This window comes from Vulpes lagopus, chromosome 1, assembly GCF_018345385.1.
Source record: "Vulpes lagopus strain Blue_001 chromosome 1, ASM1834538v1, whole genome shotgun sequence".
In the NCBI taxonomy this organism is placed as follows: Eukaryota; Metazoa; Chordata; class Mammalia; order Carnivora; family Canidae; genus Vulpes; species Vulpes lagopus.
In genome coordinates this window covers 40,359,929-40,387,573 of record NC_054824.1, presented here as the reverse complement: position 1 = coordinate 40,387,573, position 27,645 = coordinate 40,359,929, and the positions used below count along the sequence as shown (strand labels likewise).

The window sequence follows — 27,645 nt, the reverse complement described above, 5'->3', positions numbered from 1 at the left end:
TGAGATATGCTGTGTGATAGAGTGGGTGATGCTGGGAGAACAGAAGTAGAGCTCTTAGAGAGCACCAAGGGGATGTGAATCTTATGGAGTGCATATACCCCAGACTATTAGGAAACTCACCCACGAGCCTCTGGACATTCCTCACTTTTGATTCTCCCTCTAATGGCCCACAGGCACCTCCAAGACTCTATGTGCCTCACCTCCACACACACTCACCTCATGGCCAGCTGCACGTGCATGCTCCCAGTGGCAGCAAGAATGAGCCTTTGCAGAGGACTGGTGAGCACCCGCAGAAACTGCCTCCATTCTGAGATTCCAAGAAACAATGCAAAATTGAGCGTTAATCACTGCCCTGAGAAGAGCAAAAGGGAAGCTGTCAGCATGTGTCCTGACTATGTGTCCTGACTATGTATTATTGAGAGAAGACATAGACCTTAAGAATTCCTCCACAAGAAGAAGCAAAGTGTGGAGTAAGCATATCTGAGAAAAGGTATGAGAAAGCCTTGGAAGCCCTAAAAGTTTTGTGGGAGGCAATTCTCTCCCAAAGCCAGTCAGTGAAGACTGAAAGAACTGTGCTTTTTCAATTAAGACAGAAACACAAGATGTCAGAGAATCCTAAAAATCAAGGAAACATGACATCAAAGAACACAACAATTTTGCAGGAACAGAACCCAAATAAATGGATATAAATCTATGCATTATTGGAGTACCAAAAGGAGAAGAGAGGATAAATGGGCAGAAAGCTTATTTAAAGAAATAATGGCTAAGAATTTCCCAAAGCTGGGGAGAAAGTTGGACACTTGAATTCATGAAGCTCATGGATTCACAATAGCCAAGACATGGAAACAATCTAAGTGTCCTTCAACAGATGAATGGATAAAGAACATGTAGTGAGTGTAGTGTGTGTGTGTGTGTGTGTGTGTGTGTGTGTATAGTTATTCAGCCATAAAAAGAAGGAATCCTACCATTAGCAACAACATGGGTGGACCTTGAAGGCATTATGCAAAGTGAAATAAGTTAGAGAAAGACAAATACTCTTATGTTTTCATTTTTATTTTTTTAATCTTTTTTTTAAAAGATTTTATTTATTTATTCATAGAGACACACACAGAAAGAGAGAGAGAGAGTGAGAGAGAGGCAGAGACACAGGCAGAGGGAGAAGCAGGCTCCGTGTAGAGAGCCCGACGTGGGACTCGATCCAGGGTCTCCAGGATCACGCCGTGGGCTGCAGGCGGTGCTAAACCGCTGTGCCACCAGGGCTGCCCATGTTTTCATTTTTATATAGAATCTGAAGAAACAGAACTCATAGAAACTGAGAGTAGACAGGTGGTTGCCAGGGGCGGGGCATGAAGGAAATGGGAGAGATGTTGGTCAAAGATTGCAAACTTTTAGTTATACAGTGCGTAAGTTCTGGGGATCTAATGCACAGCATGATGACAATAGTTAACAATACTGTGTGATATACTTGAAAGTTGCTAAGAGACTAGATCTTAAATGTTATCAGCACACATACACGAAAACTATTTTTGTGAGCTGATGGAGGTGTTAATTAATCTGATTGTGGTAATCGTTTCATTATATATACATGTTTCAAATCATCAGATTCTATACCTTAAACTTACACAATGTGGAGGCATCTGGGTGGCTCAGTTGGCTAAGCATCTGCCTTCAGCTCTGGTCATGGTCTTGGGGTCCTGGGAGTGAGCCCTTCATCAGGCTCCCTGCTCATTGGGGTTGTCTGCTTCTCCCTCTGCCCCTTCCCCCTCTGATCCTGCGTGTGTTCATGTTCTCTTTGTCTGTCTGAAATAAATAAATAAAATCTTTAAAAAAAACCTTTACACAATATTATGTGTCAATTATATTCCAATAAAACTTGAGGGCAGAGTGAGTTACTGATAAATTTAATATATCTCCTCTGTTGATAGCTATAATTTAAGGAGCAGATGTTTATTTACATGAGCTAAAACCAACACTGAATAAAACATCATAATATTCAAATTTCTTTGATCAAAATACAGTTCATCTAAGATCATAATGCAAATTTATGTTAAAAGTACATCCTGATAAATTGTTCTGAAGTCATAAGATTTTGTTATAAAAAATCCTGTATTACAGGTTAATATTTTATGCTTTATTTATGTTATTTTAATTATGACATTTCACACAAGTTTTTACCTTATATTTTTTTCAAGTTTTTATTGAAATTCCAGTTAGTTAACATACAGTGTAATATTAGTTTCAGGTATAGAATTCAACGATTCATCACTTACATACAACACCCAGTGCTTATCACAAGTGCCCTCCTTAATAACCACCTACCTCCTCTCCAGTAACCATCAGTTTATATAATAATCTTAACCTCTATAGTTAACTAAGATCATTAGTTAATATAATTAATTATATAGTTATTACATATATTAGTATATTATATATTTTATAATATAAGATTATTTTCTGACTTGCCCCTCTCTCTTTTCCCCCCATGTTCATTTGTTTTGTTCCTTAAATTCAACATCTGAGTGAAATCATATGTATTTATCTTTCTCGAACTGACTTATTTTGCTTAGCATAATACTCTTTAACTCCATCCATGTCACTGCAAATGGCAAGATTTCATTTTTTGGATAGCGAGTAATATTCCATTGTATATATACATACCACATCTTCTTTATCTATTCTTCAGTTGATGGACATTTGAGCTCTTTCCATAATTTGGCTCTTGATAATGGTGCTATAAACATCAGGGTACATGTAAGCCTTTGAATAAGTATTTTTGTTTCCTTTGGTAAATACCTAGTGGTGCAATTGCTGGAATATAGTTCTATTTTTAACTTTTCGAGGAATCTCCATACTCTTTTCCAGAGTGGCTGCACCAATTTGCATTCCCACCAACAGTGCCAGAGGGTGCCCCTTTCTCATCCTCACCAGCACTGCTTTACATCTTTCTTTTTTTTTAATTAAAGATTTTATTTATTTATTCATGACAGAGAGAGAGAGAGGCAGAGACACAGGCAGAGGGAGAAGTAGGCTCCACGCAAAGAACCTGATGTGGGACTCAATTCGGGGGCTCCAGGATCACATCCTGAGCTGTACGCAGACGCTCAACCGCTAAGCCACCCAGGCAATCCCTACATTTAAATATTGGATATAAATATTCACATTTAATGTGCAAGTAAAATTAGTGCAAATTATTTGGTTCTTTGTCATTTCTTGTCAATAACTTTACATATAACTTCTTTATATATAACTGTGTCTTTATATATAACATATTAAAGTTGTTGTATATGTTCTATGTTCTTACTATTACACACTACTAACAGATATTCCTCGTATAAAAAATATACTGCTGTTTTTATAGTAAAGTTTTGCCAAATCCCTAACTGAAGCTTCAGAATCGAGACAGGGACTATGATTGAAATAAGGCAGTTGGCTAATATCTCTGCCTCCTTCTGCATGTCATGTTAGAAGAGACAGGTGAAGGAAGGTAGAACAGTGCCATTTCATGGGATATATCTACTAGTTTTAGTTCCCAGGAAAAATGACTGTGTTACTCTGGCTACGTCCCTTTGGGGAGTTATTAAATACTCATCCAGATGGCACCAAAGATTTACACAGAAGCCAAAGGTTAAGTCAGTCAATAGCAGAAGTGTCTTAGACATGCTTACTAAATGATACTTTAAATGTCAGTCTCTTGGGACCCGGATAAATCTAGCATAAGCAAAAATTAGGCACAGAGAAGGAGCAGAGATTTCGCCCTATGAAAACTGTCTTTAATACCATAAGCAACTGAGAGAAAATCTCAGCTGGTAATTAATAAATCAAATGACACACAAATTAACAGATGGCCTCCATAAACAAGAGATCATATAGTATTCACATAAGGGAAGCCTTGAGATAGTAGGGTTTTTTTTTTTTTCAAAATTAATGTGTTGATAATATAAAAATGATCAATTCAGAAAATGATATGGCCCATTCCCTCCCTTTTTCATTCGACCTACCCACTTACCTGAATGCTAATCATGTGTCAGATACTATGCTAGGTGTTGGGAACACAGAAACACTTGTGTTGTTGTCTTCCCAGAACCCATTTGCTTTATTAGAAAACAGTTGTTTAAAATTGATCATTTTCACACTGATCATTTGCAGCTAGCATACAAACAGTATGCAAGTATTTGTACAGCTGCAATTATGTTGGTATTACGCAAAAACATTTATTTAAGAGAAAATCATTTTTAATAGAATTCGTATGCTATAATTTAAAGTTACTTAGTTTAAATACATTTAAATCACAGACTCAACTAATAAATAATGTTTTCATACTAAAATTCCTAAGAAACTATATAGCCACCCCCTGTTGGATGGAATAGAAAAGTTCTTATTAAAAACCCATAGGACATAATTTCTTTTAGTTCTGACTCAAATAAATATGTGTTCTACAGCATGTATGTACTAAACATATTGATATGTACCCATAAATATATGTGCTATAGCATAATAATAGCATTTCAATTAAGATTACTTAAAATTCCTTACCTATCAAAGTCTGAATTATTTATATGGTCTCTGTGAATTGCCTGAATTTGAATGAAGTTTGTCTTAAAAAGTCACATAGTTCATATTCACTGTTAACATTCTGAAACTGAAGATCTAGTTCAATATTGAGATTTTTAGGGTATTGATGGGCCAGAAGAAAGAAGACATTTCAAATATTTTTTTAAAAATCAATCATTTTTTTAAATTTGTGGGCAAAAGACTTACATAAATGATTTAGTTGATTAAAATAGGTGTTTCCATACTACAAAACTATTTTTATTGACTCTGTGCAGAAATATAGGGGAGTGAATGCTTAAGGCCCTAGAAAGATTTATGTTCAGCCTCAGAAAAGATTTATGTTTTGGAAAAACGTACCATCAGCTCATATGACAGGAGGTGATTTATATATCTTTCATTAGATAAATGATTGGAGAATAGCTCCTTCTGCCCTTCGGTTTATGGTTTGCTTCTGTTTCAAAAGACATTTCAAATTGTTTTCATCACAATTTGAAATTATATATTTTAAAGCTCAACAATAAAACTTTTTTTTCCCTAAAAGTGCTATACACTGGCAGTTAGGGAATTTTATGAAGGAGCTGATTTTTCATGATGAGATAGATATTCAGCAATCTAGAAAAATATATTAAAATGTATCTCAAATGCCATTAGAAAATTATAAAATGGATAAGCCTTTTGAAAAATTATATGCAGAAAAATGTGTATTTAAGTCAGTTATACACCAAAAGTAGTTAAATTCAATTCCACTCTAAGTATATAAAAATTTTTTTGGTAAGAACCTTATATTGATCTATAAAATGGAATTTAAAGGTGAATACTCTCAAAAGAATTAGAATTATATTTATTCCACTTAACTATTCCACTGATTTTAACAAACCAAAAATTTATGCATTATAGCTTAGGGGTTATCCAGTCCCTTCATCTAGCATTTGAACCTGACCATGTTAATTGACTTTCCTGTGTCCTAGTTTCAGCATCTGTAAAATGGATTAACAATATTTCTTACTACATAGTGTTGAAGTGATGGTTAAATGAATTAGAATATGTAAATTTTTTGAACAATAACTGACTCCTAGTAAGTACTATTTAACTTTTAGCTAGTGTTCTCGTTGTTATTATGCTAATATTCAACGGCAAAATATCAACAGGAATGAATATCAATAGGATTGAGGCCTTTATAAAGGAATTGCTGAGAAATATTCAAAGAGGACTTTTGTATTATCATAGCATCTTTATGTGTGAAGTAGAATTTTTTCTTCTTAAGAAAATTATTAACTCTAAGTGAATTGAAGTATTTTCTTTTTTACTTCTAGTGTATTCTCTATGAGGATAGCAACCTTTTCTACTGTATGCATCTCCAGAGACTAAAAGTATTTGGTGCAGTGTAGGTACTCAATAAAAATTTCTTCTTCATGGGCAGAAGATAGCTATGTTTCACTGACAAACATGGTATCAAAATAAAATATCACCAAATCCTACAGTTAAAATATCCAAAGGAAAATATTAAATCACTGATTTGAACACTGGAAGGGCAAATGTCCTCCTTCCAACTAAAAGTAATTCATTTAGGTCAGGTAGTCACCTTATCCTTTATTGCGTATTTTCAACAATGGCAATCCTGTGTCACCTATTGTCTGTCCCTCATTTATTTTTTTGTCTGTTTGAGAGACACATTGTTTGTGGGCAACTGGAATTATCTCCTTCATTGAAGGATCCTACCTTCTGTTTAATATACTGCAGACATGAATAGAAGCTTTATATGTTTTAATTCATCATTAAAGTATATTTTGATAAATAAACACTAGATATAAGGCCAAGACACTCAAGTCTATTGTGAAATGTGCAACTATTTTTATTTATTTATTTTATAAAATAATGTCACTAATACTTAGTAGTCAAAGCAGAAGGTTTTAAAGGTTATTCAAATTGTGACATTCTATTATTTCATCTCTAAATTTCCTAAGGAATTCTAAATCATTTAGCTACATATGATGTAATATCTATCTCTCTAATAACATTGTAGCAAATCCTCTCTTTTGTCACGTTATTTTGAAAGGATAGAGGTTAAATGCAAAAAAATAGTTTAGATATACCCACAATTTAGAGAAAGATTTTGACTTACCAGTGTCAAGAATTGTGGAAGCTGTGAAATTTTACCCTACTTGCTGGGTAACAATTTGGCCTACCACTTTAATGGATCCAACAGAAGACATGAGATCCCAAGTCAGAGCCAAAGGTATTTTCATTCATGGCAAGAGAAGCTTCATGTTTGCATTGGTTGCCCTTGCCACCAAGCCTCAGGAGTAACCCAGGTAGGTGCTGCACATGCAATGAATTGTCACAACTCCAAGTTTAGAGAGTCCAAATCTTTTTAAATTAACTTTTTAACAGCCCTTTGTCCCAGAGGAAGATATTATCTTAAAATATTGAACAGTAAAATATATATATATATATACATATATATACATATATATATATATTCAACAGTAAGCAAATCTTCCCTTTGCTTTCCTATATAAGCATTCTTAAAAAGAGAATACATACAGAAATACAACAGAGCAATTAGTAACTCCCTCACAAGACATGCAGCAACATGAAAGACCCATAGAAAGACCCACTGTCTCCCAACAATATCCACTCCTCTTTCTTCTACTGTCTTGGCTCCTGGCAAATTTTCCTATGAGTATGCATGCCACTGCATCAACCATTTTTATTAACCTTACCAAAACAGGGTGAGAGTAAAACTGTTCAATTTGTCCCATCTAGCATTTATAAGGGCTACTATTAACAGGACTCCAAGCAGGTAGATGAGGCCACCCGAGAGTATTGATTTTAACCTTGTTCCCCTGGATCTCAGACCCGATCAGCTGAACAAATACCATAAATCATCCAAATCTACCTAAGAAAATCAGATGATTTGCTCCATAAGTTTCTGAATTGCTTTTTCCCCTTGACTTGAAGCATTAATCCAATATATCAACAAGAACATACACATTTTTAATAAAGCTTACAACTCATTCTGTGCCCTACTTTAGCCTAGTGTGTTACCATAAGGGTACCGAGTGAGCAGTATTCAGTCAAGTTAGCCATTATCTTTTTTATCTAGGACCACATCAAGCCAACAGGAACATCTAGGCGACTGAGCCAGAATTAAGTTTGAATTTTCTAGATTCCCTGTTGGCTAGGCTGGTGTGTGAAAAGATGGTTTAGAACATAGATCAGGGATCCCTGGGTGGCGCAGCGGTTTGGCGCCTGCCTTTGGCCCAGGGCGCGATCCTGGAGAACCGGGATCAAATCCCACGTCAGGCTCCCGGTGCATGGAGCCTGCTTCTCTCCCTCTGCCTATGTCTCTGCCTCTCTCTCTCTCTCTGTGACTATAATAAATAAAAAAAAAAAAAAAAAAAAAAAACCAATTTCTTTAAAAAAAAAAAATAGAACATAGATCAGTTACTGTTTCACTCATAAGACAAGTAGAGGGAATCCCCAGATGGCTCAGCAGTAAGCATCTGCCTTTGGCCAACGGCATGGTCCTGGAGTACCAGGATGGAGCCTGCTTCTCTGCCTATGTCTCTGCCTCTCTCTCTCTCTGTCTCTCATGAATAAATAAATAAAATCTTTAAAAAAATAAGACCAGTAGAAATGCCAAAGATTCTTAGAGAATTGTCTCCAACAATGTGCTTGCATCTTTTTTCAAACAAATCCTAGCAAATTGTTGCTCTTTTATTTACCACACCATTTGCTAACAGTAATGCTGCCTCATTCAGCCTCTGACCAATTCTAATCCTCAGACACTTTCTGGGATGTTGCTGTTCTTACTTACCTTCAGTCTATGCTGTTGATTTCTCATTCCATTTCTTATAGAACACCATTCTGATACAACCACTTCTTAGTTTCCCAGTATAATATATTCTAGAAAGTTTAATATCTTCATGTATCAAAAATGTCAAGGGTGCTTCTATCAGATGCTATAATGCGATAAGATTAACTGAAAACCCATCTGTGAATCAACATTATGCATATTTAAATATATCTTATGCTCCAAATATTTCTTTGGAAGTGGAAGTAGAATCTATTAGAAGTAGAATCAAGTTTGGGAGTCAGATATATTTGAGTTTAAAGCTTATGGGGGCACCTGAGAGGCTCAGTCATTTAAGCATCTGCCTTGGCTCAAGTCAAAATCTCAGGGTCCTGGGATAGAGGTCCATGTCAGGCTTCTTGCCCAGCAGGGAGCCTACTTCTTCCTCTCTCTTTGCAACCCATCCCTTCCCCCTCTCATGCTCTCTCTTCCACTTTCTCAAATAATAAAATCTTTTTTAAAAAAGCTTAGATCCCCCCACTTATTTGCAGTGTTATCTTTAGGAAGTTTTTTTTTCACATCTATAAGAAGGAAAAATTCTATTTTGTACAGGTGTTAGAATTAAATCACTTATGTAAAGTGACTAGTGGGATTCTTGATACAAGAACAGGTACTCAATAAATGTCAATTCTTTATTCTTTTCCTAATTTTTGTAAATGTGTGGAGGTCATCGAAATATTTGTTGAAATGATGATATAGAATTGCACTAGGGCTTCTACCATTTGGTTCTGTGCAAATATGAGTCTTTTTTTAAATGCTGTTTGCATCGTCCTTTTATTCACTATTTGCTAGCTTGTTAGAGCTTTATATTAGTACATTGACTTTGAAATTATGTTGATTTGTTCAGATGATACACTACTCTCTTTTAGAAGCTTAGAAATAACTTTCTGATTGCTCCATTTCATTGAAATATTAAGAAAACATTAATTATAATTTACTCTCATGCCAACTTTCTAGTGTTTGATTGGTAGTTTGAAAATTAAGACATTTGTGCCTGGCTTTGATAACATCACAATCTGGTCATTTAAAAGACAGATCAAATTACCAACCCAGCAGATTGAAAAGTAACATGGGAATGATATCCTGGGGGAGGAGGGTCTATGTGATACATATGACTAATCTTATTGATGCTACTTGCACTGAATTGAAGTTCTACTGACACAGCCTTAACTTATTCAGTATATGATTATAGAGGGTAAATATTTGACCCCTATTTCTAAAAGATCATGTTTAAGGAAATATTCGTATATAGATGGACTTGTCCATTGACTTGCAGTATAAAAAATTGATTTAGTTCTTAGATATATTAAACTGAATCTCAGAATTTTAGTATTTTTAGGGATGCCTTTTTGTTAATATAAAAACTACCATCACACATTATCTCACTTAACAACCACAAAAAGCCAGCAAATAACAATGCAGTTACTTTATCTACTGGTTAGTGTACAAATTACCAAAATACACCATATGGTTAATTCTTAATTTATAGTTAATTCTTAATCAGCTTTCCCTGATTTTGCGAATTAGGAATTAACCATTCAATATATAAAAAGATACCCTGGCATTCTCCGTATTTTCTAAGAATTAACAAAGCTTGTTCAGTCTATAAAGTCCATCTCTTTAGTTCTGCCACTAATAAAGTACCAGCTGAATCTAAAGACAAAGTGATGATAAAAAAATATTTTACATGGGGGCGCCTGGGTGGTGTGGTCAGTTAGGCATCCAACTCTTGGTTTCAGCTCAGGTTATTACTCAGGATCCTGGATCCAGCCCTGCATTGATTGGGCTCTGCACTCAGCATGGAGTCCTCTTGGAATTTTCTTTCCTTCCCTCTGCCAGCCCCCTCCTCCATGCTCTCTCTCTCTCATTCATGCTCTCTCTCTAAAATAAATTTGAAAAGAAAATTCTACGTGATAATTACCATTGTGTTAACCAAATAAGTGGCAAATTACTACAATTTGAGTCTACTTAAGTTAAAAGTAATCATATGTTGTGTACTTTAGGATGAATTGCTGGGTATAAAAATTAGAGCAATTCCTTGCTATTTCAAATGCTAAATTTGAAACTGCATGTAATTAGTAAACTTTGAGAATCAGTATATTTGCATTAATTTATGCAGTGTTTTAAAAAAATTTAATATTTTTAAAATGGTTATGTACATAGTTAAAAACAAAACTGAAAGAATCATAATAATATCATTTTTCAGTTAATAGATTGGGAACAATTATTTAGCACTTGGAAAAATACAAAGTTGGATGCCTTTATCACTCCCATACAATAAAAATATTAGGTGGATCAAAATTTTAAACGTGAAACTAAATCAGAGAGATCTTATGGAAAATACACAATTTTTTAGATATTGTTTATTTAAGAAAGAGAGTGTGCATGTGCGCAAAATTATGGAGAGAAGCAGAGGGACAACCAGACTCCCTACTGTGCATGGAGCCCAACATAGGGCTTCATTCTAGGACCCTGGGATCATGACCCACACTGAAGTCAGATGTTTAACTGACTCAGACATCCAAATGCGCTGGAAAATATAGAAATTTTAAAAATAATTACTAAAAAACTTTTTCAATATAAAAATGTCCAGAAGATAAATATTTTAAAAATTAGTAAATGTGTCCACATGAGCAAGTAATTCTTGTATTGCAATTCAAGGACCTAGTTTTTAAAAATTAAGTGAGGATGTGAACAGAGTTTATGCAAAAAAAAAGAACAAGATAGCTTAAACCTATAAAAATTCATCTAAATGCACTTATAATAAGAGAAATATAAATTAAAATGTCTCTGAGATACTAATTTAAAATATTGGCCCGATTCTTTTGGGTATATACCTAGAAATAGGATATCTGGATCATACAGTGATATATTTTTTATTTTTCTAGTTATCTCCATACTGGTTTTTATAGCCACTGCACCATTTTACATCTCCACCAACAGTGTACAATGTTCCAATTTTTCCATTTCTTTGCCAACACTTACCTTTTTCTTTTAAAGTAGCCATTCTAGGGATCCCTGGGTGGTGCAGTGGTTTAGCGCCCGCCTTTGGCCCAGGGTGCAATCCTGGAGACCCCGGATCGAATCCCACGTCAGGCTCCCGGTGCATGGAGCCTGCTTCTCCCTCTGCCTATGTTTCTGCCTCTCTCTCTCTCTGTGTGACTATCATAAATAAATAAAAATAAAAATAAAAAAACAAAAGTAGCCATTCTAACAGGTGTGAAGTGATCTGTCATTGTGGTTTTAACTTGCATTTCCCTGATGATTATTGATGTCGAAAATCTTTTCATTTGCTTATGACAAAATAGTTAAGATACAAAAACAACTTAAATGTCAATTGACAGATAAATGAACAAAAATGTGTATGTAAACAGTGAAATATCATCCATCACTCAGTGGGGAGTCTGCTTCCCCTCTCCCTTTCCCTCTCACAGTTTCTTTCTTTCTCTAAAATAAATAAGCAAATCTTAAAAAAAAAAAAAAAAAAAAAAAGAAGGAAGGATATCCTGCCCTATGCAAGTACATGAAAGAACCCGAAGGATATTAACTAAATGAAATCAGCCAGTCGCAGAAGGACAAATACTGTATGATTCCACTTATGTGAGGTATCTAGCATAGTCAGACTCAATGGAACAAAGAGAAAAATGGTAGTTGCCAGGAGCTGGGGAGGAAAATTTACAGAGCTATTGTTCAATGGGTATAAAGTTTCAGATTTACAAGATTCATAAGTTCTAGAGATTTACTGTACAACATTGTGCCCATAGTTAACAATACTGTACTGTGCACTTAAGAATTTGTTAAGAAGGTAGGCCTTATTTTAAATATTGCCACAATAAAAAATGATTGGCAAAGGTCAAAAAGTTTGATAGTACAGTGTAGGGAAAAAATGTGGAGAAACATACTTATACATTTTGAGGAAATTATATATGGATATAGCCTCTTTGGAGGACAATTTGATACTGTTTATCAAAATTTCAAATTTTCTCATTCTGTGACTCCTTTTTTTTTTTCTGGGTTGACTCCAAATCTTCTTTTTTACCTTGTCATCTCCTTACTTGATTTCACTCTTTCATTTATGTGAACACATCTTCAGGCAAATTATTAAGAGAATATAAAAGGGAGGTTAATTTTCTGAGATTTTACATGTCTAAAAATGTTTTTATTCAGCTTGCATAGTTTGCTAGTTTGTCTTGAAATTTCTAGTTTGTCTTAAACTTGAATTATAGGTTGGAAATTATTTCCATCACAATTATAAAGGTTTTGCTCATTGTCTGATGAGAAATAGAATGCCTGATGAATTCTTTTTCTTCATGATTTCCTAAGAAGAGGGAAAGCAAGAATACTGGCATCTAATTCATCATTCTTCTCCTGAAATTCTTCATTCAAGGCAACAGAAGGGAAGGACATGTTTTCAGTTCATTTTCTGGTTGGATAGAAACAGCCTCTATCTGCTCCTTCTGCTGTGTCATGTGGTTCATGTTCAACTTTGTGTTCTATGAGAGTATCTCTTGATGTGTGGTGATGAGGTACTTGATATTTAGAAATACTTTTCTGTTACTGGAGCCTAGCTTCCAGACTACTGTCTAATGTGAACTCTAAGATGTCAAAAGTTGACTTTTCTATTGTCTTTACACTTATGCTATTATGATCTTAATCCTCCTAAGGGAAATGGATACTCCTGGCATAAAGGAGGAAGGCCATGGAAAGAAGTTAAAAAGACTAAAGTCTTCAGGGCACCTGGGTGGCTCGATCCATTAAGAATTGTCTCTTAATTTCAGCTCAGGTCATGATCTCATGGTTGTGAAATCGAGCCCCATGTTGGGCTCCCTGCTAAATGTTGTGTCTGCTTGAGATTCTCTCCATCTCCCTCTGCCCCTCCCCCTGCTTATGTGCACATGCTCTGTCGAAAGAAAGAAAGAAAGAAAGAAAGAAAGAAGAAAGAAAATCTTAAAAAAGTCTTCAATATATTTTTAAAATTTCCTTATTATGGTATGGAGCATATTCTCCTTTTAAATGTTTGGTTTTTACCACCTTACTTAATCATTTCCCACTTAGTCTGATACTGTATTAACCATCTTCATAGTTATCTGCACTAAATTCCTAGGTCTTTCTTGTGGTGTATGAATATCTCTGTACTGGTTTCTGTTTTAACCCCCAAATTTAACCCCCAAATTTAACCCCTAAATTAAGTTTCCTTCAGTCTTTCATTTATGTTGCATAGCCCAAACACAAAAGTTATTTGTGCTATTAAATTTGGAATAACATTTGTATCCTGTTGTCCATTCTTAGAAGTTATCAAAAGACATTTAAAAACAACCTATGTGTAGATTGTTCCCTCTTTCTCCAGTGGAACCATGTCTCCATGTGGCCAGTGACCTATCAAAGCGAGTCCAAAAGTAGACTGTTGTTATGATCAGACTCATCATTAAACTCAATCATATTCTCCCTCTCATAAATCATTAGGACAGATGATACAAATGGATTTGACAGACCATTGGCTTACCAATTTTTTACATGTCAACATGGCCTTGAGTTAAATGAAATCAAACCATTTCATTATTGAGTTAGGGCCAAAATAAAGCAAATTTACATAAAGTTTTTCTTTATATATATATATATATATAGTTTTTCATAGTAAAAAAAAACTAAAAATATGAAATTAACGAAATATGAAAATATTTATAACTCAAAGTGAATCAAGCATAATTACCAAACATGAAACTACATTATTTTAAATGACATAGCATTTTAAATAACTTGATTGGTTCTATTTCTTATTAATTAATGGTTTGTATAGATATATTAATCTCTTTAGTTCATGTTGTTTTTTTCAAAAAGTAAGTACTTAATCCTCATCAATGTGAGATAAACTTAATGCAACTTATATTTCTTTCCCTAATGAATGGCAACTCCTCCAAATAGAAGTAGAGCATCTGTTTTGCAGTTTTACCACACAAGAATTAAAAATAACTTGGATTATTTTGGTATCAAGTGAGGTTTGTGGATGAAGAATATAAATTTTTATATTGGAATTTTGGTAGCTATGGCAATTAATGTTCTCACTATAACAGAAGTACCAAGAGAAATGTAAAGAATCCAAATCTAGCGGTCATTCGTCCATTCAATGCCTATTAAAATGCAATTCACTATGCTAGATAATATTCAAAGTAGAAGGGAACTCAGGATATATACAACTTACAAAGTAGCATATGTCCTAATTGGGGCAAAAATTCTGGTTAGAGGAAAGTTTGTGGGAAGTACAGATGTCCTGAGGCATTCCAGATTCACGGACTATATGCTCTATTATTTAATTTATACTTCTAGTGTTAATAGCTGAATCAACAGTGGCTGAAAACGTGCTATTTCAGAATCTATGTAAAAAAGAGATGTGACTTCTGAGTTCAGAAAACAGAAAAAGATTATTACTAAAATTTATCTTTGTAACCACATGGAACAATTGTAATTCATTGTCTCATGTCCAAAATGCTGGCAAGACTTTCAAATGAAACTGTTAAATTTGGAAGCACTACAGATGACCTCTATTTTTTAAATTGTTGGAGATGGGATAAAATTGTCCATCCAATTATGGAACCTGTTTACTGTAACTTATAATGATTGAAACATCCCTGTCGACACAAATATTTCATAGAATTTTCTTTCTAGTGACAGCGCTTCTTATTCTTCTCTTGTCAGTGTTACTGGAAAGGTTTGTCAGGGCTTCTTCTTCTTTTTTTTTTTTTTTTAAGTATATGAAAGAGATTCTGTTGCTTTTTTATTCCAAAGACATCTACTTCCTAGTGTACCCTGACAACTGCTTATTATAATATGCTAGGCTTCTTATATTTAACTTAGAATTCGTTTTCTAAATACTTTCACACCCTAAGGGAAATTCTTTCTTGTGTCATGATAATTCTATGAAATGCCATAAAACTGGTCACTTTTAATTTATTAACATAAACATCCTTGAATTCCACTTCTCAGAACTAACATGAAACCCACTTCCCATGACTGAACTATGTCTGTTACATATTTACTAATTTGCTTTTTTTGCTGTTATTCTAATGTCTCCAACTTACCATATTTGTTCCCATTGTTCTCATATTAAAGGCATGAAATTTTCTATAAAGACAGATAAACTGTTTTCCATTTTAATTTTGTTCACTTTATTTGAAAGACAGAAAATGCTCTAGTGGTATTTTAAGAATCTGTACAGATTCTGCTTAATCTTATGTTTCAAGTCTGTGAAGCATATTCTAAAGCAATAATTGTAATGGTTAAAAGACACTTACTTGCATAACATCTTGTAGGTTTTAGGTATCATATATTCTGCAAAATCCCTAGCAAGGGAGTGCAAATAATACCCCAAAATGAAACTTCCCTTTTTTACTTTAGCTTGTTTTTTTTGATTAAGAAGTTATGAATATATCTCGCCTCTTTTCACAAATGAAAATGTGTTTAAATGTAATTAATCTACCCTGTTGACTCTACTAAACATCTGCTGTATTTGTTAAACACTTCAAAATTCTGTTCTGAACCAGTTAATTCTAAGTAATTTCTCTGTTAAATATTTACATGGGCTTCCATAATGATAAGCTCTAGCCTGTCTTAAATAATCAGCAGATTATCCAGAGAGAGCTATGTGTAGTGTAACACACTGTAATAGCTGTCCACTGGAACTTAAAATGGTTTAGCAGGCTTGGACTATTTTTTACATAGTTTTATCCTAGCCAAAAAAGATAATAGCTTTATGAATTCCTTTGCCTGTCAAAGTTTTTAATGTTCAGAATTCCATATAAAAAAAGAAAAGAATGAATGCTTGTATAGACATATGCAGATGTTTATGACACAAATATCCTAAATAATCCTTACACTTTTCTTTCAGAAAAGCAATAAATCTTTATGTTTGTAAGATTCAGGAAAATCTACTTTACAGTTATTTTCATAGCAGACTAAGTACATGAAAAAAAGAAAAAATAAACAGGCACTACTCTTCAGCAAATGAAATCAAAGAGGAAAATAATGCACAGATTATACCTAAGATAGAATTCTCTGGCTTGAAAAATGTTATACATCTATAAAACATCAAATAGTGGTCAAAGATTTAAGTAAGTTCCACAACAGAGATGATATCATAAATGGCAAATAATTAATTCTAAAATGAACTATCAGGCAATTTTACTCTTAGATATCAGATAATAGAATGATTAGTTTAGATGAGAAATACAAACAAGACAAAAATTCTACAATATGGTATTTAAGTTCAAGTTTTGAAAATAAGTATGACTAGACGTGGACCAGAAATCTGTTTCCTACCACCACCACCCAGTGTTATTTCATCCCAGTGTTTTTTACCTTGTGATCCAATTTACTAAGCATCTATTAAGTCTCTTCTATAATAAGTGTGGTGGAAGATAGAAAAAAATGATGCTCCATCCTTTAGGACTTCTGGTCAATTAACAGGGTAAGTAAAGTACACACAAAATGGGATTAAGGCTGGAGTAAGAAAGAATTGTGAGAAGAGTCTGAGACAAATGCTGAACTCTACCCAAGTTTAGGCACGCTAGAGCTTAGGTATATATATAGTTTTCAATAGTAAGTGATTAGAAAATTCACTATTTGACTTTAGTAGATGGAAGGAGTAGTAAATTGAATAATTATAAATAATGAATCATCCACAAATATTAATTTCTTATTTTGGGAAAAATATACTTTTTCTGTGGTTGGTTGGCCTATGTTTTACAAATGACAATATTGGTATTATTTTTCTTTATAAATTTCAACTAATATTTAATAAGGACAGCTCAAAAATATTCTGATCATTAATGCAACATGGCTAGGATTAAAAATTGGTCATGGATAATTCAAATAGTGAATAATCCATTTGAGATTAAAAATAATTCCCTAACTTTTCATTAAAAATCTCCCTGGTTTCTAGATTTACTGAATATAAGGTGGGGATGGGGCATGGGATTCAGAATAATGAACATTTAAGGGGCATATTACGGGTTTATGTGTGTGAGTGTACCATTTGGACTTTGCACACAAAGGTTCTCATAAATATTTTTTTTTTCTCATAAATATTTTTTAATCCATTAAATCCATTCCAAATCAAGTTTAATATTTTTGCATTTTTGTAGGCTTTTGTATGTAATTTCTCAAACTGAGGGAGTGCAATTTTGATTATATGTGGCTCATAATTAATTGTACTCCCTTCATGAATATTTGGTGTGTGCTCATGTTTAAAAACACTGAAAGAGCTGTCAACATTTGGAAGGATATCAAAAATGTTATATATAAGTTTGACTATTCATGAAATGATAATACTTTCCTAAGGGTAAAAGAAAGGAGTTTAATCTAGAGCCAAGATTGTGTCAGTCTTATAAAAAATGACATAACTCCCTGTAATTATATTATAATTAATACTTGGTATTTTTGGATTTAAAAATTATTTTTCCTATACACATAATAAATGTGCCATCCTAAATTTGGCTTAACTGGCCAACTTTCCTTGGTTATATATTGTTTATATATAATTGGTTATATATATATATTGTTATATATATATATGTCTGTTTGGCAGACATTTTTTGTAAAAAAAAATCAAGCAGAACTTATCACTTTTTTCATTCCTTGTTTTTTATTCCTGCTTAAATCAATAAAACATAGGCTTTAGAGGCCCCTATAACATTAAATTATACCAAGAATAGATAAAAGAAAGTAATAAATACAAATATTTTACTAGTGTTTTATAGGGAAGGAATTAGAAAGATTTGAGGAAACACTGAGGATTTGTGATACATGCAGAATTTTTTGTATTAATGTTTTTTGAAAATGAGTTAGAGTAATTTTATTAAATACTGAACTTTAATCAAATGAAAGTTATCTGAAGGAAAATTTACATATTTATAACTTTATAAATTCGAAATAAAATTAGATGGCAATATGCACATTATGACATTTATTAAAAGTTTCTTCTATAAAAACAAAAAATTAATATATACATAATAAATAATTATAGGCTGTGTTCTCCTCTAGGATTTTGATGGACTCTTGTCTCACATTTAGATCTCTCATCCATTTTGAGTTTATCTTTGTGTATGGTGAAAGAGAGTGGTCCAGTTTCATTCTTCTACATGTGGATGTCCAATTTTCCCAGCACCATTTATTGAAGAGACTGTCTTTCTTCCAATGGATAGTCTTTCCTCCTTTATCGAATATTAGATGACCGTACATTTCAGGGTCCACTTCCGGGTTCTCTATTCTGTTCCATTGATCTGTGTGTCTGTTTTTGTGCCAGTACCACACTGTCTTGATGACCACAGCTTTGTAGTACAACCTGAAATCTGGCATTGTGATGCCCCCAGCTATGGTTTTCTTTTTTAAAATTCCCCTGGCTATTCGGGGTCTTTTCTGATTCCACACAAATCTTAAAATAATTTGTTCTAACTCTCTGAAGAAAGTCCATGGTATTTTGATAGGGATTGCATTAAACGTGTAAATTGCCCTGGGTAACATTGACATTTTTACAATATTAATTCTGCCAATCCATGAGCATGGAATATTTTTCCATCTCTTTGTGTCTTCCTCAATTTCTTTCAGAAGTGTTCTATAGTTTTTAGGGTATAGATCTTTTACCTCTTTGGTTAGGTTTATTCCTAGGTATCTTATGCTTTTGGGTGCAATTGTAAATGGGATTGACTCCTTAATTTCTCTTTCTTCAGTCTCATTGTTAGTGTATAGAAATGCCATTGATTTCTGGGCATTGATTTTGTATCCTGCCACGCTACCAAATTGCTGTACGAGTTCTAGCAATCTTGGGGTGGAGGCTTTTGGGTTTTCTATGTAGAGTATCATGTCATCGGCGAAGAGGGAGAGTTTGACTTCAAAATCCTAGAGGAGAACACAGGCAACACCCTTTTTGAACTCGGCCACAGTAACTTCTTGCAAGATACATCCACAAAGGCAAAAGAAGCAAAAGCAAAAATGAACTATTGGGACTTCATCAAGATAAGAAGCTTTTGCACAGCAAAGGATACAGTCAATAAAACTAAAAGACAACCTACAGAATGGGAGAAGATATTTGCAAATGACATATCAGATAAAGGGCTAGTTTCCAAAATCTATAAAGAACTTATTAAACTCAACACCAAAGAAACAAACAATCCAATCATGAAATGGGCAAAAGACATGAAGAGAAATCTCACAGAGGAAGACATGGACATGGCCCACAAGCACATGAGAAAATGCTCTGCATCACTTGCCATCAGGGAAATACAAATCAAAACCACAATGAGATACCACCTCACACCAGTGAGAATGGGGAAAATTAACAAGGCAGGAAACAACAAATGTTGGAGAGGATGCGGAGAAAAGGGAACCCTCTTACACTGTTGGTGGGAATGTGAACTGATGCAGCCACTCTGGAAAACTGTGTGGAGGTTCCTCAAAGAGTTAAAAATAGACCTGCCCTACGACCCAGCAATTGCACTGTTGGGGATTTACCCCAAAGATTCAGATGCAATGAAACGTCGGGACACCTGCACCCCGATGTTTCTATCAGCAATGGCCACAATAGCCAAACTGTGGAAGGAGCCTCGGTGTCCATCGAAAGATGAATGGATAAAGAAGATGTGGTTTATGTATACAATGGAATATTACTCAGCAATTAGAAACGACAAATACCCACCATTTGCTTCAACGTGGATGGAACTGGAGGGTATTATGCTGAGTGAAATAAGTCAATCGGAGAAGGACAAACAGTGTATGTTCTCATTCATTTGGGGAATATGAATAATAGTGAAAGGGAATATAAAGGAAGGGAAAAGAAATGTTGGGAAATATCAGGAAGGGAGACAGAACATAAAGACTCCTAACTCGGGGAAACGAACTAGGGGTGGTGGAAGGGGAGGAGGGCGGGTGTTGGAGGGGAATGGGTGACGGGCACTGAGGTGGACACTTGATGGGATGAGCACTGGGTGTTTTTCTGTATGTTGGTAAATTGAACACCAATAAAAATTAATTAAAAAAAATAAAAAAATAAAAATAAAATAAAATAAATAAATAAATAATAATTATAGGCTAACACAAGCACATCTGATGTTTTAGTTTAAAGGTAACTACAGCTTTTAATTTTTTTTTTCTTTCTAACTACAGCTTTTAAAGAAAAAATTCATAATGTAAAAATGTATCCTAAATTTTAAAAATTAGATAAACAAAAGAATGTTTCTTCTGGAATGGAAGTAAATTTAGATTTATGTGACTATTACTAGATTTCTCATTTATTCCAAATCATTTAGCCATTTAATATATGATAGGTTAATCATAATATTTGTAAAACTCTTTGAAAATTATTGGCTTTACCCAAAAACTTTTTTAAAAATTTATTTGTTTATTCGTGAGAGATACACAGAGAGAGGCAGAGACATAGGCAGAGGGAGAGCAGGCTCCCTGCAAGGAGTCTGATGTGGAACTTGATCCTAGGACAATGGGATCAAAACCTAAGCCAAAGGCAGACACTTAACCATTGAGCCACCCAGGTACCCTGGCTTTACTCAAAAACTTATTTAAACGAATAGATTTTTCAGTATGAATTTTTTCACTCACAGAGAGCTCACACGTACCCTCCTTAATTACCTTATCCCCTGCCAACCTCCCCTCCAGCAACCCTTACTTGTTCTTTATAATAGAGAGTCTCTTATGATTTGCAGCTCCCTCTGCTTTTATCTTCTTTTATTTTCCCTTCCCTTCTCCTATGTTTATTCAGGTTTTTTCCCCCTTAGATTCCACATATGAGTGAAATAGTATGGTATTTGTCTTTCTCGAACTGACTTATTTTGCTTAGCATAATACACTCTAGTTCCACCCACATTGTTGCAAATGGCAAGTTTTATTCTTTTTGATGGCTGAGTGTGTTTGTGTGTGTGCACGCACCATAGCTTCTTTATCCATTCATCAGTCGATGGATATCTGGGCTCTTCCCATAATTTGGCTACTGTTGCTAATGCTACTATAACCATTGGGGTGCTTGTATCCCTTTGAATTAGGCTTTTTGTCTCCTTTGGGTAAATATCTAGTGGTGGAATTGCTGGATGATAGAGTAGTTCTATTTTTAACTTTGTGAGGAACCTCCATACTGTTTTCCACAGTGGCTATACCAGTTTGCATGCCCACCAATAGTGGAAGAGGACTCCCCATTCTCTGCATCCTTGCCAACATCTGTTGTTTCCTGAGTTGTTAATTTTAGCCATTCTGACTGCATGAGGTGGTATCTCGTTGTAGTTTTGATTTGTATTTCCCTGATGATAAGTGATGTTTAGCATTTTTTCATGTGTCTTTTAGCTATTTGTATGTGGTCTTCAGAGAAATGTCTGTTCGTGTCTTCTGCCCATTTCTTGAGTAGACTTTTTGGTTTTTGGGTGTTGAGTTTGATAAGTTCTTAAGAGATTTTGGATACTAATCTTTTTTATCTGACATGTCATTTGCAAATACTTTCTTCCATCCTGTATGTTGCCATTTGTTTTGTTGATTTTTTTCCTTTGCTGTGCAGAAGCTTTTTATCTTGATGAAGTCCCAGTAGTTCATTTTTGTTTTTGTTTCCCTCACCTCTGGAGACACATCTACTAAGAAGTTGCTATGGCCAAGGTCAAAGAGGTTGCTATGTGTGTTCTATAGGATTTTGATGGATTCCTGTCTCACATTGAGGTCTTTTATCCATCTTGAATTTATTTTTGTGTCTGATATAAGAAAGTGATCTTGTTTCATTCTGCACATAGCTGTCCAATTTTCCCAACAGCATTTGTTGAGGAGACTATCTTTTTTCCATTGGATATTCTTCCCTGCTTTGTCAAAGATTAGTTGACCATGGTGTTTGAGGGTCCATTTCTGAGTTCTCTATTCCGTTCAATTGACCTATGTGTCTGTTTTTGTGCTAGCACCATACATGTCTTGATGACAATAGCTTTGTAATACAGCTTGAAGTCTGGAATTGTGATCAGGCCGGATTTTCTTTCTTTCTTTCTTTTTTTTTTTTTTTCAGGCTGGATTTTCTTAAGATAAGTTTGGCATGATGTGGAGAATGGAGGGGTTGGTGTCTGGTTCAAGTAGGAAGCTCTTACAGATGAGCAAGCAAGAAGTGATGATTGGAGCTATAGGAATGAAAAGAAATAAATGGTTCCAAATATACTTTGGAGATGCACCAACCAAATTTGGTAACTAGATGTGGAAGAGAAATTTGAGAGAAGGAAGTATGGAAGATGAGTTCCAGATCTCTGGCATAAGCACTAACAGGATGTTGTGTGAATTTACTGAGTTGGAGAATGCTGGAAGAGAATCCAGTTTGGAAGAAGAGGGTCCTAAGTCCAGTATTTGATGTGCTAAATTTCAGATGCCTGTGAAATAGAGTGTCTCAAGCAGGCAGTTGGAAACGTGACTCTGCAGCTCAGAAAATAACCCAGGTTGCAAATCTTGGAATCCCTAGCCTGGAATATTCAAAGCCCATGGTATATGAGATCATGGCAAGAGAATGCATACTGAGAAGAAAATAAGACTAAATGGCCACATTTAAAACCTTGAATAGGGAAGGGGGAAGCATCAGGAGAGCTAAAAAGAAACTTTGAGAGCATTAACTACTGACAATTTTAAAAAAATAGTTATACCATCATTTTGAGTTTCATGCTGAGTAAGAATTTCTATATAAAAGTACCTGTGACATTCAGGAAACTTGACTTACAGATTAACAGCACTTGGGATTTCCTGGGTCTTTTTTAAAATCTGAAAAAATCACTAATTTTTTTCTGCCTCCTGATAATGTTGTGAGAGAGTATTAAATAATGTCTCTGATATCAAAAATTAAATGTTGTGAAAAGACATATGTTGAAGCCAATGTTATAACCATGGGTTTTTTGGAGGATACTTAGAAGAGATACTCTCAACCAAAAAATGTGGCTGTATTTATAGAGTTCAAATATTGAAAGGACATTTTTTTTTCTGCTTGCAAATATTGTTACTACTTATTTATGGTAGTTCGGTGAAACATAGTTCTGACCATATGGGAGTCAGAAAGGAAGGAAGTCTGGAGTCTGGAAGTGAACACTGGCCTCACACCTGGTTTGGAATTGCTTTTTTTTCTTCTCTGGAGTTAGCTCCAGAGACAAATCAGTCACAGAACAATTTATCATTATTAATATATTACAGGGTCTCAAATCACTTTAAAAGTTTTTTTAATCAATAAGATAGGTATTACTTTTCACAACATTCTTTGTGAGGCAGGTGTACTTGAAACAGTTATTAACATATGTTCTTTCTGCTCCCTATAGGGTTCCTTGGGTATACAAGGCCCACAGGGTCCACCTGGAAAAGAAGGTCAGAGGGTAAGTAAACTTGGAACAACTGGCAGGCACTACTATCTCAGGGCTTACTTATTTCTGAACATTAATAAAAATAACCCCAAAATATAACAAGCAGATGGACATAAGGAGAGTATTAACTATCCAAAGGCTGAAATTTGAGATTTTGACAGAGCTTTTGCAATCCAGAAAGTTCTATATACTTTCAAGATTGGCAGCACAAATGTAGAGATATAGTTGAGGTGAAATGAATTAACTGTAATTTGATCTGGGGCACATTGGTCATATTTTGGGGTTTTTGAGTTAAGCTGATCTTTGCAGAGTTAAGTTGATGAGTATCTTTTGGAGTTCTCACCTGTTCATGAATACTGTAAAGACTGTGAATATTAACTCCAGTCTTTAATTGAATTAAATTATTGACATTAGTGATGCTTTGTAATTCTTTTCTTTTTTTTTAATTCTTTTTTTTTAATTTTTATTTATTTATGATAGTCAAAGAGAGAGAGAGAGAGAGGCAGAGACACAGGCAGAGGGAGAAGCAGGCTCCATGCACCGGGAGCCCGATGTGGGATTCGATCCCGGGTCTCCAGGATCAGGCCCTGGGCCAAAGGCAGGCGCCAAACCGCTGCGCCACCCAGGGATCCCTGTAATTCTTCTTTCATTACAGTTTACTGCCTTTGAGATAAAATATGTAGTAAGTGAATAAATTGCAGTTGCAATAGTTAGTCTTGCCTTCCTCCTGTAAAGGGAACCCCTGCAATGATAATGGATAAGCTTCACTTCAGTAAGCTTCACTTTCAGTTGTGGAGCATCCCATATAATGGCTTATTGTTCTTACTATTTTTAAATCATATTAATGGTTTGAAACATTTTATGTGCTTGTTTATATTATTATTATTAATAATTTTTGTTACCTTATAGGTGAGGATTATATGACTCAGAGTTTAGATGATTTGCCTAAAGTCAAAGAGCTAATAAAAAGTAGAGCTAGGATGTGAATATGAAGCTTCTGATTCTAAATCCCACATTCTCTTTTAGTGTCCTAGGATATTAACCTGAAATCTCTTTTTTAGTCATTTTTGTTTATAATTCCCAGTTCTGTCCTCTGGCAAATAAGTCTTTTGCCTCAAGTATATCAGAATTCTTCACATATTTGGGAACCAGTGGTGTAGTTTACCAAGGCTTACCTTTTATTAGATTAATAAAATCCCATTTCTCTTAATTCTCTCTTATATGGATTCCTGACTCCCAGCAGCTGATAGTATTTCCCAGAAAATACTCATGGACTTTCAGGGGGTATCAGGAGTGGCATTGAACATGTGTGGTCTTATCTAGGGCAGAGCAAAATGTGATGAGTATACCCTTGTATTATAGACAATATACTTCTGTTGGAGTTTAAGATTGAGCTGATGTGCTTCTGTGTATTTTTTTTAAATTTTTGATGATACAATTAAGATTTGATTTGGACAAAAGTCAAAATTAAAAACTAAGAAACTCTATGTTTGCTTTTTTATTCTGAATGGCTAGTTTAGTGAACACAAAAGGGCTTAATAGGCTTTGATGGTTAAGAAAATAAAAGGAAAAGTTTTGTGAATAATGGCTAAGATTTATGGGCTACTTATAATGTGCTAAATGCTTCATATTATTATTTCATTTATTTATTTCTCACAGTAGTTCTATGAGGTCTGTAATACTATCATCCTCACAGAGAAACTGAGGTTTCTTTAAGCAACTTGTAAAGGACAAATTGCCAATAAGTGGAACTATGCTGATATCTTAAAAAAATATTTATAAGATAGTCCTATTTGAGTTCTGCTCCCCCAACAACTGTATATACAACTATTGTTTCCCCTTTGGCTCTCCAGCACCTCTATTCAGGAGTTCATTAATCTACCTAATCAAAGTTTAAATAGTGTCAGGGAGAAAAATAGAAAATTACTTATCTGGACTGAGGCTTTTAGTCTGCCTTAAGCACTTAACTCATTGGGAACAGAAGACCAGAGGAAATTACCTTGTGAAGTTAATTTCCAGGCTGCTTCTTCTGTTTTCTCCCAACTATCGCCAAGATGTCCAATTACATCAAAGGCCATGTGCCTGAGTTAATTTCTATGTTCAGCATCCAGAGGACACTTCCTTTCTAGTAACTCTCCTTTCCTAGTAACTCTAGTAACTGAATGATAAATTATACCTCCTAATTAATATCCAGAATATATAAGGAACTCATGCAACACAATAGCAAACCCCCAGTAACCCAGTTTAAAAATGGGCGAAAAACCTGAATAGACATTTCTCAAAAGAAGACATACAAATGACCAGCAGGTACATAAGAAGGTCTAAACATCACTAATCACCAGGGAATGTAAATCAAAACCATAATGAGATGTTTTCATATCTGTTAAAATGGCTGTTATCAGAAAGACAAGAGGTAACAAGTGTTGGTGAGGATGAAGGGAAAAGGGAACCCTGGTGCACTCTTGGTGGGAATGTAAATTGGTGCAGCCACTGTGGAAAAGAATATGGAGTTTTCTCAAAAAACTAAAAATACAACTACCTTATAACCCAGCAATTTCACTTATGGGCATATATCCAAAGGAAATGATAATTTCAAGGAAACATCTGCATTCTCATGATATGCAAAACAACTTAAATGTGTATTGACAGATGAATGGATAAAGAAAATGTGGTTACAAACATACATACACACAAGTGCACACAATGAAATATTATTCAGTCTTAAAAAAGAAGGAAATCTTGCCATTTGTGAGCACATGGGTGAACATGGGAGGACATTATGCTAAGTGAAATAAGCCAGAAACAGAAGGACAAATACTGCATGTTCTCATTTATATGTCTAAATCCAAAAATGTCAAATTCATAGAAACAGAGAAAAGAATGGTGATTACTAGGGGCTGGGATGAAGGGGATAGAGGGAGATGTTGTTAAAAGTGTACAAAAGGGATCCCTGGGTGGCGCAGCGGTTTGGCGCCTGCCTTTGGCCCAGGGCGCGATCCTGGAGACCCGAGATCGAATCCCACATCGGGCTCCCGGTGCATGGAGCCTGCTTCTCCCTCCGCCTGTGTCTCTGCCTCTCTCTCTCTCTCTGTGACTATCATAAAATAAAAATAAAAATTAAAAAAAAAAATAACTAAAAGTGTACAAAGTTGGGCAGCGTGGGTGGCTCAGCAGTTTAGCGCCACCTTCAGCCCAGGGCCTGATCCTGGAGACCCAGGACTGAATCCCACATCAGGCTACCTGCATGGAGCCTGCTTCTCCCTCTGCCTGTGTCTCTGCCTCTCTCTCTCTCTCTCTGTGTCTCTCATGAATAAATTTTTTTTTAAAAAAAGGATATATCCAAAAGAAGTGTACAAAGTTTTAGTTATGCAAGATAAATAAGTTCTGGAGATGTACAACAATGATAGTATAATTAATATTGTACTGTATACTTGAAATTTGCTAAAAGGGTAGATCTTAAGTGTTTTCACCACAAGAAAAGGTAATTATGAGTGAGGTGAAGGATATGTTAATTATCTTGGTCATGGTGAATAGTTCACAATGTATATCAGATCATCAAATTGTATACCTTAAGTATATATAATTTTAGTCCACTGTAATTCAATAAAGTAGAAAAGCATAGTAATAAACAGATTTTTAGTTTCAATTCCCAAATCTTATACACCATAGGAGGTTTAAGATGGAAATTATAGAGCTAAGTAGGTGAGGTTAGGCCAAGGGCATTATATCTGAATTATTCTCCTAAGGCAGAGTTGTTTGTGGGTGTGTGGTAAGAACATTTGACATGAAATATACCCTCTTAGCAAATGTTTAAGTGTGCAATGATAGTGTACTTTTGACTTGTACTGATATGTGGTCAATTTCGTGTTCCCTCTCTTCTTT

General features: G+C 34.7%; 1 protein-coding gene across 2 annotated transcripts in view; it reads left to right on the top strand.

Annotated features, from left to right (window-relative positions):
• The window catches only part of COL19A1 (collagen type XIX alpha 1 chain), a 317,390-nt gene that overhangs the window by 148,105 nt on the left and 141,640 nt on the right, over positions 1-27,645 (top strand). For both annotated transcript variants that reach the window (XR_005990424.1, XM_041772509.1), the window contains exon 16: positions 23,722-23,775. Coding sequence is in view for 1 of the 2 variants with exons in the window: in XM_041772509.1 (XP_041628443.1) it covers positions 23,722-23,775 (54 nt within the window). In the remaining variant the exon portion in view is untranslated. The remainder of the gene's footprint in view (positions 1-23,721; positions 23,776-27,645) is intronic.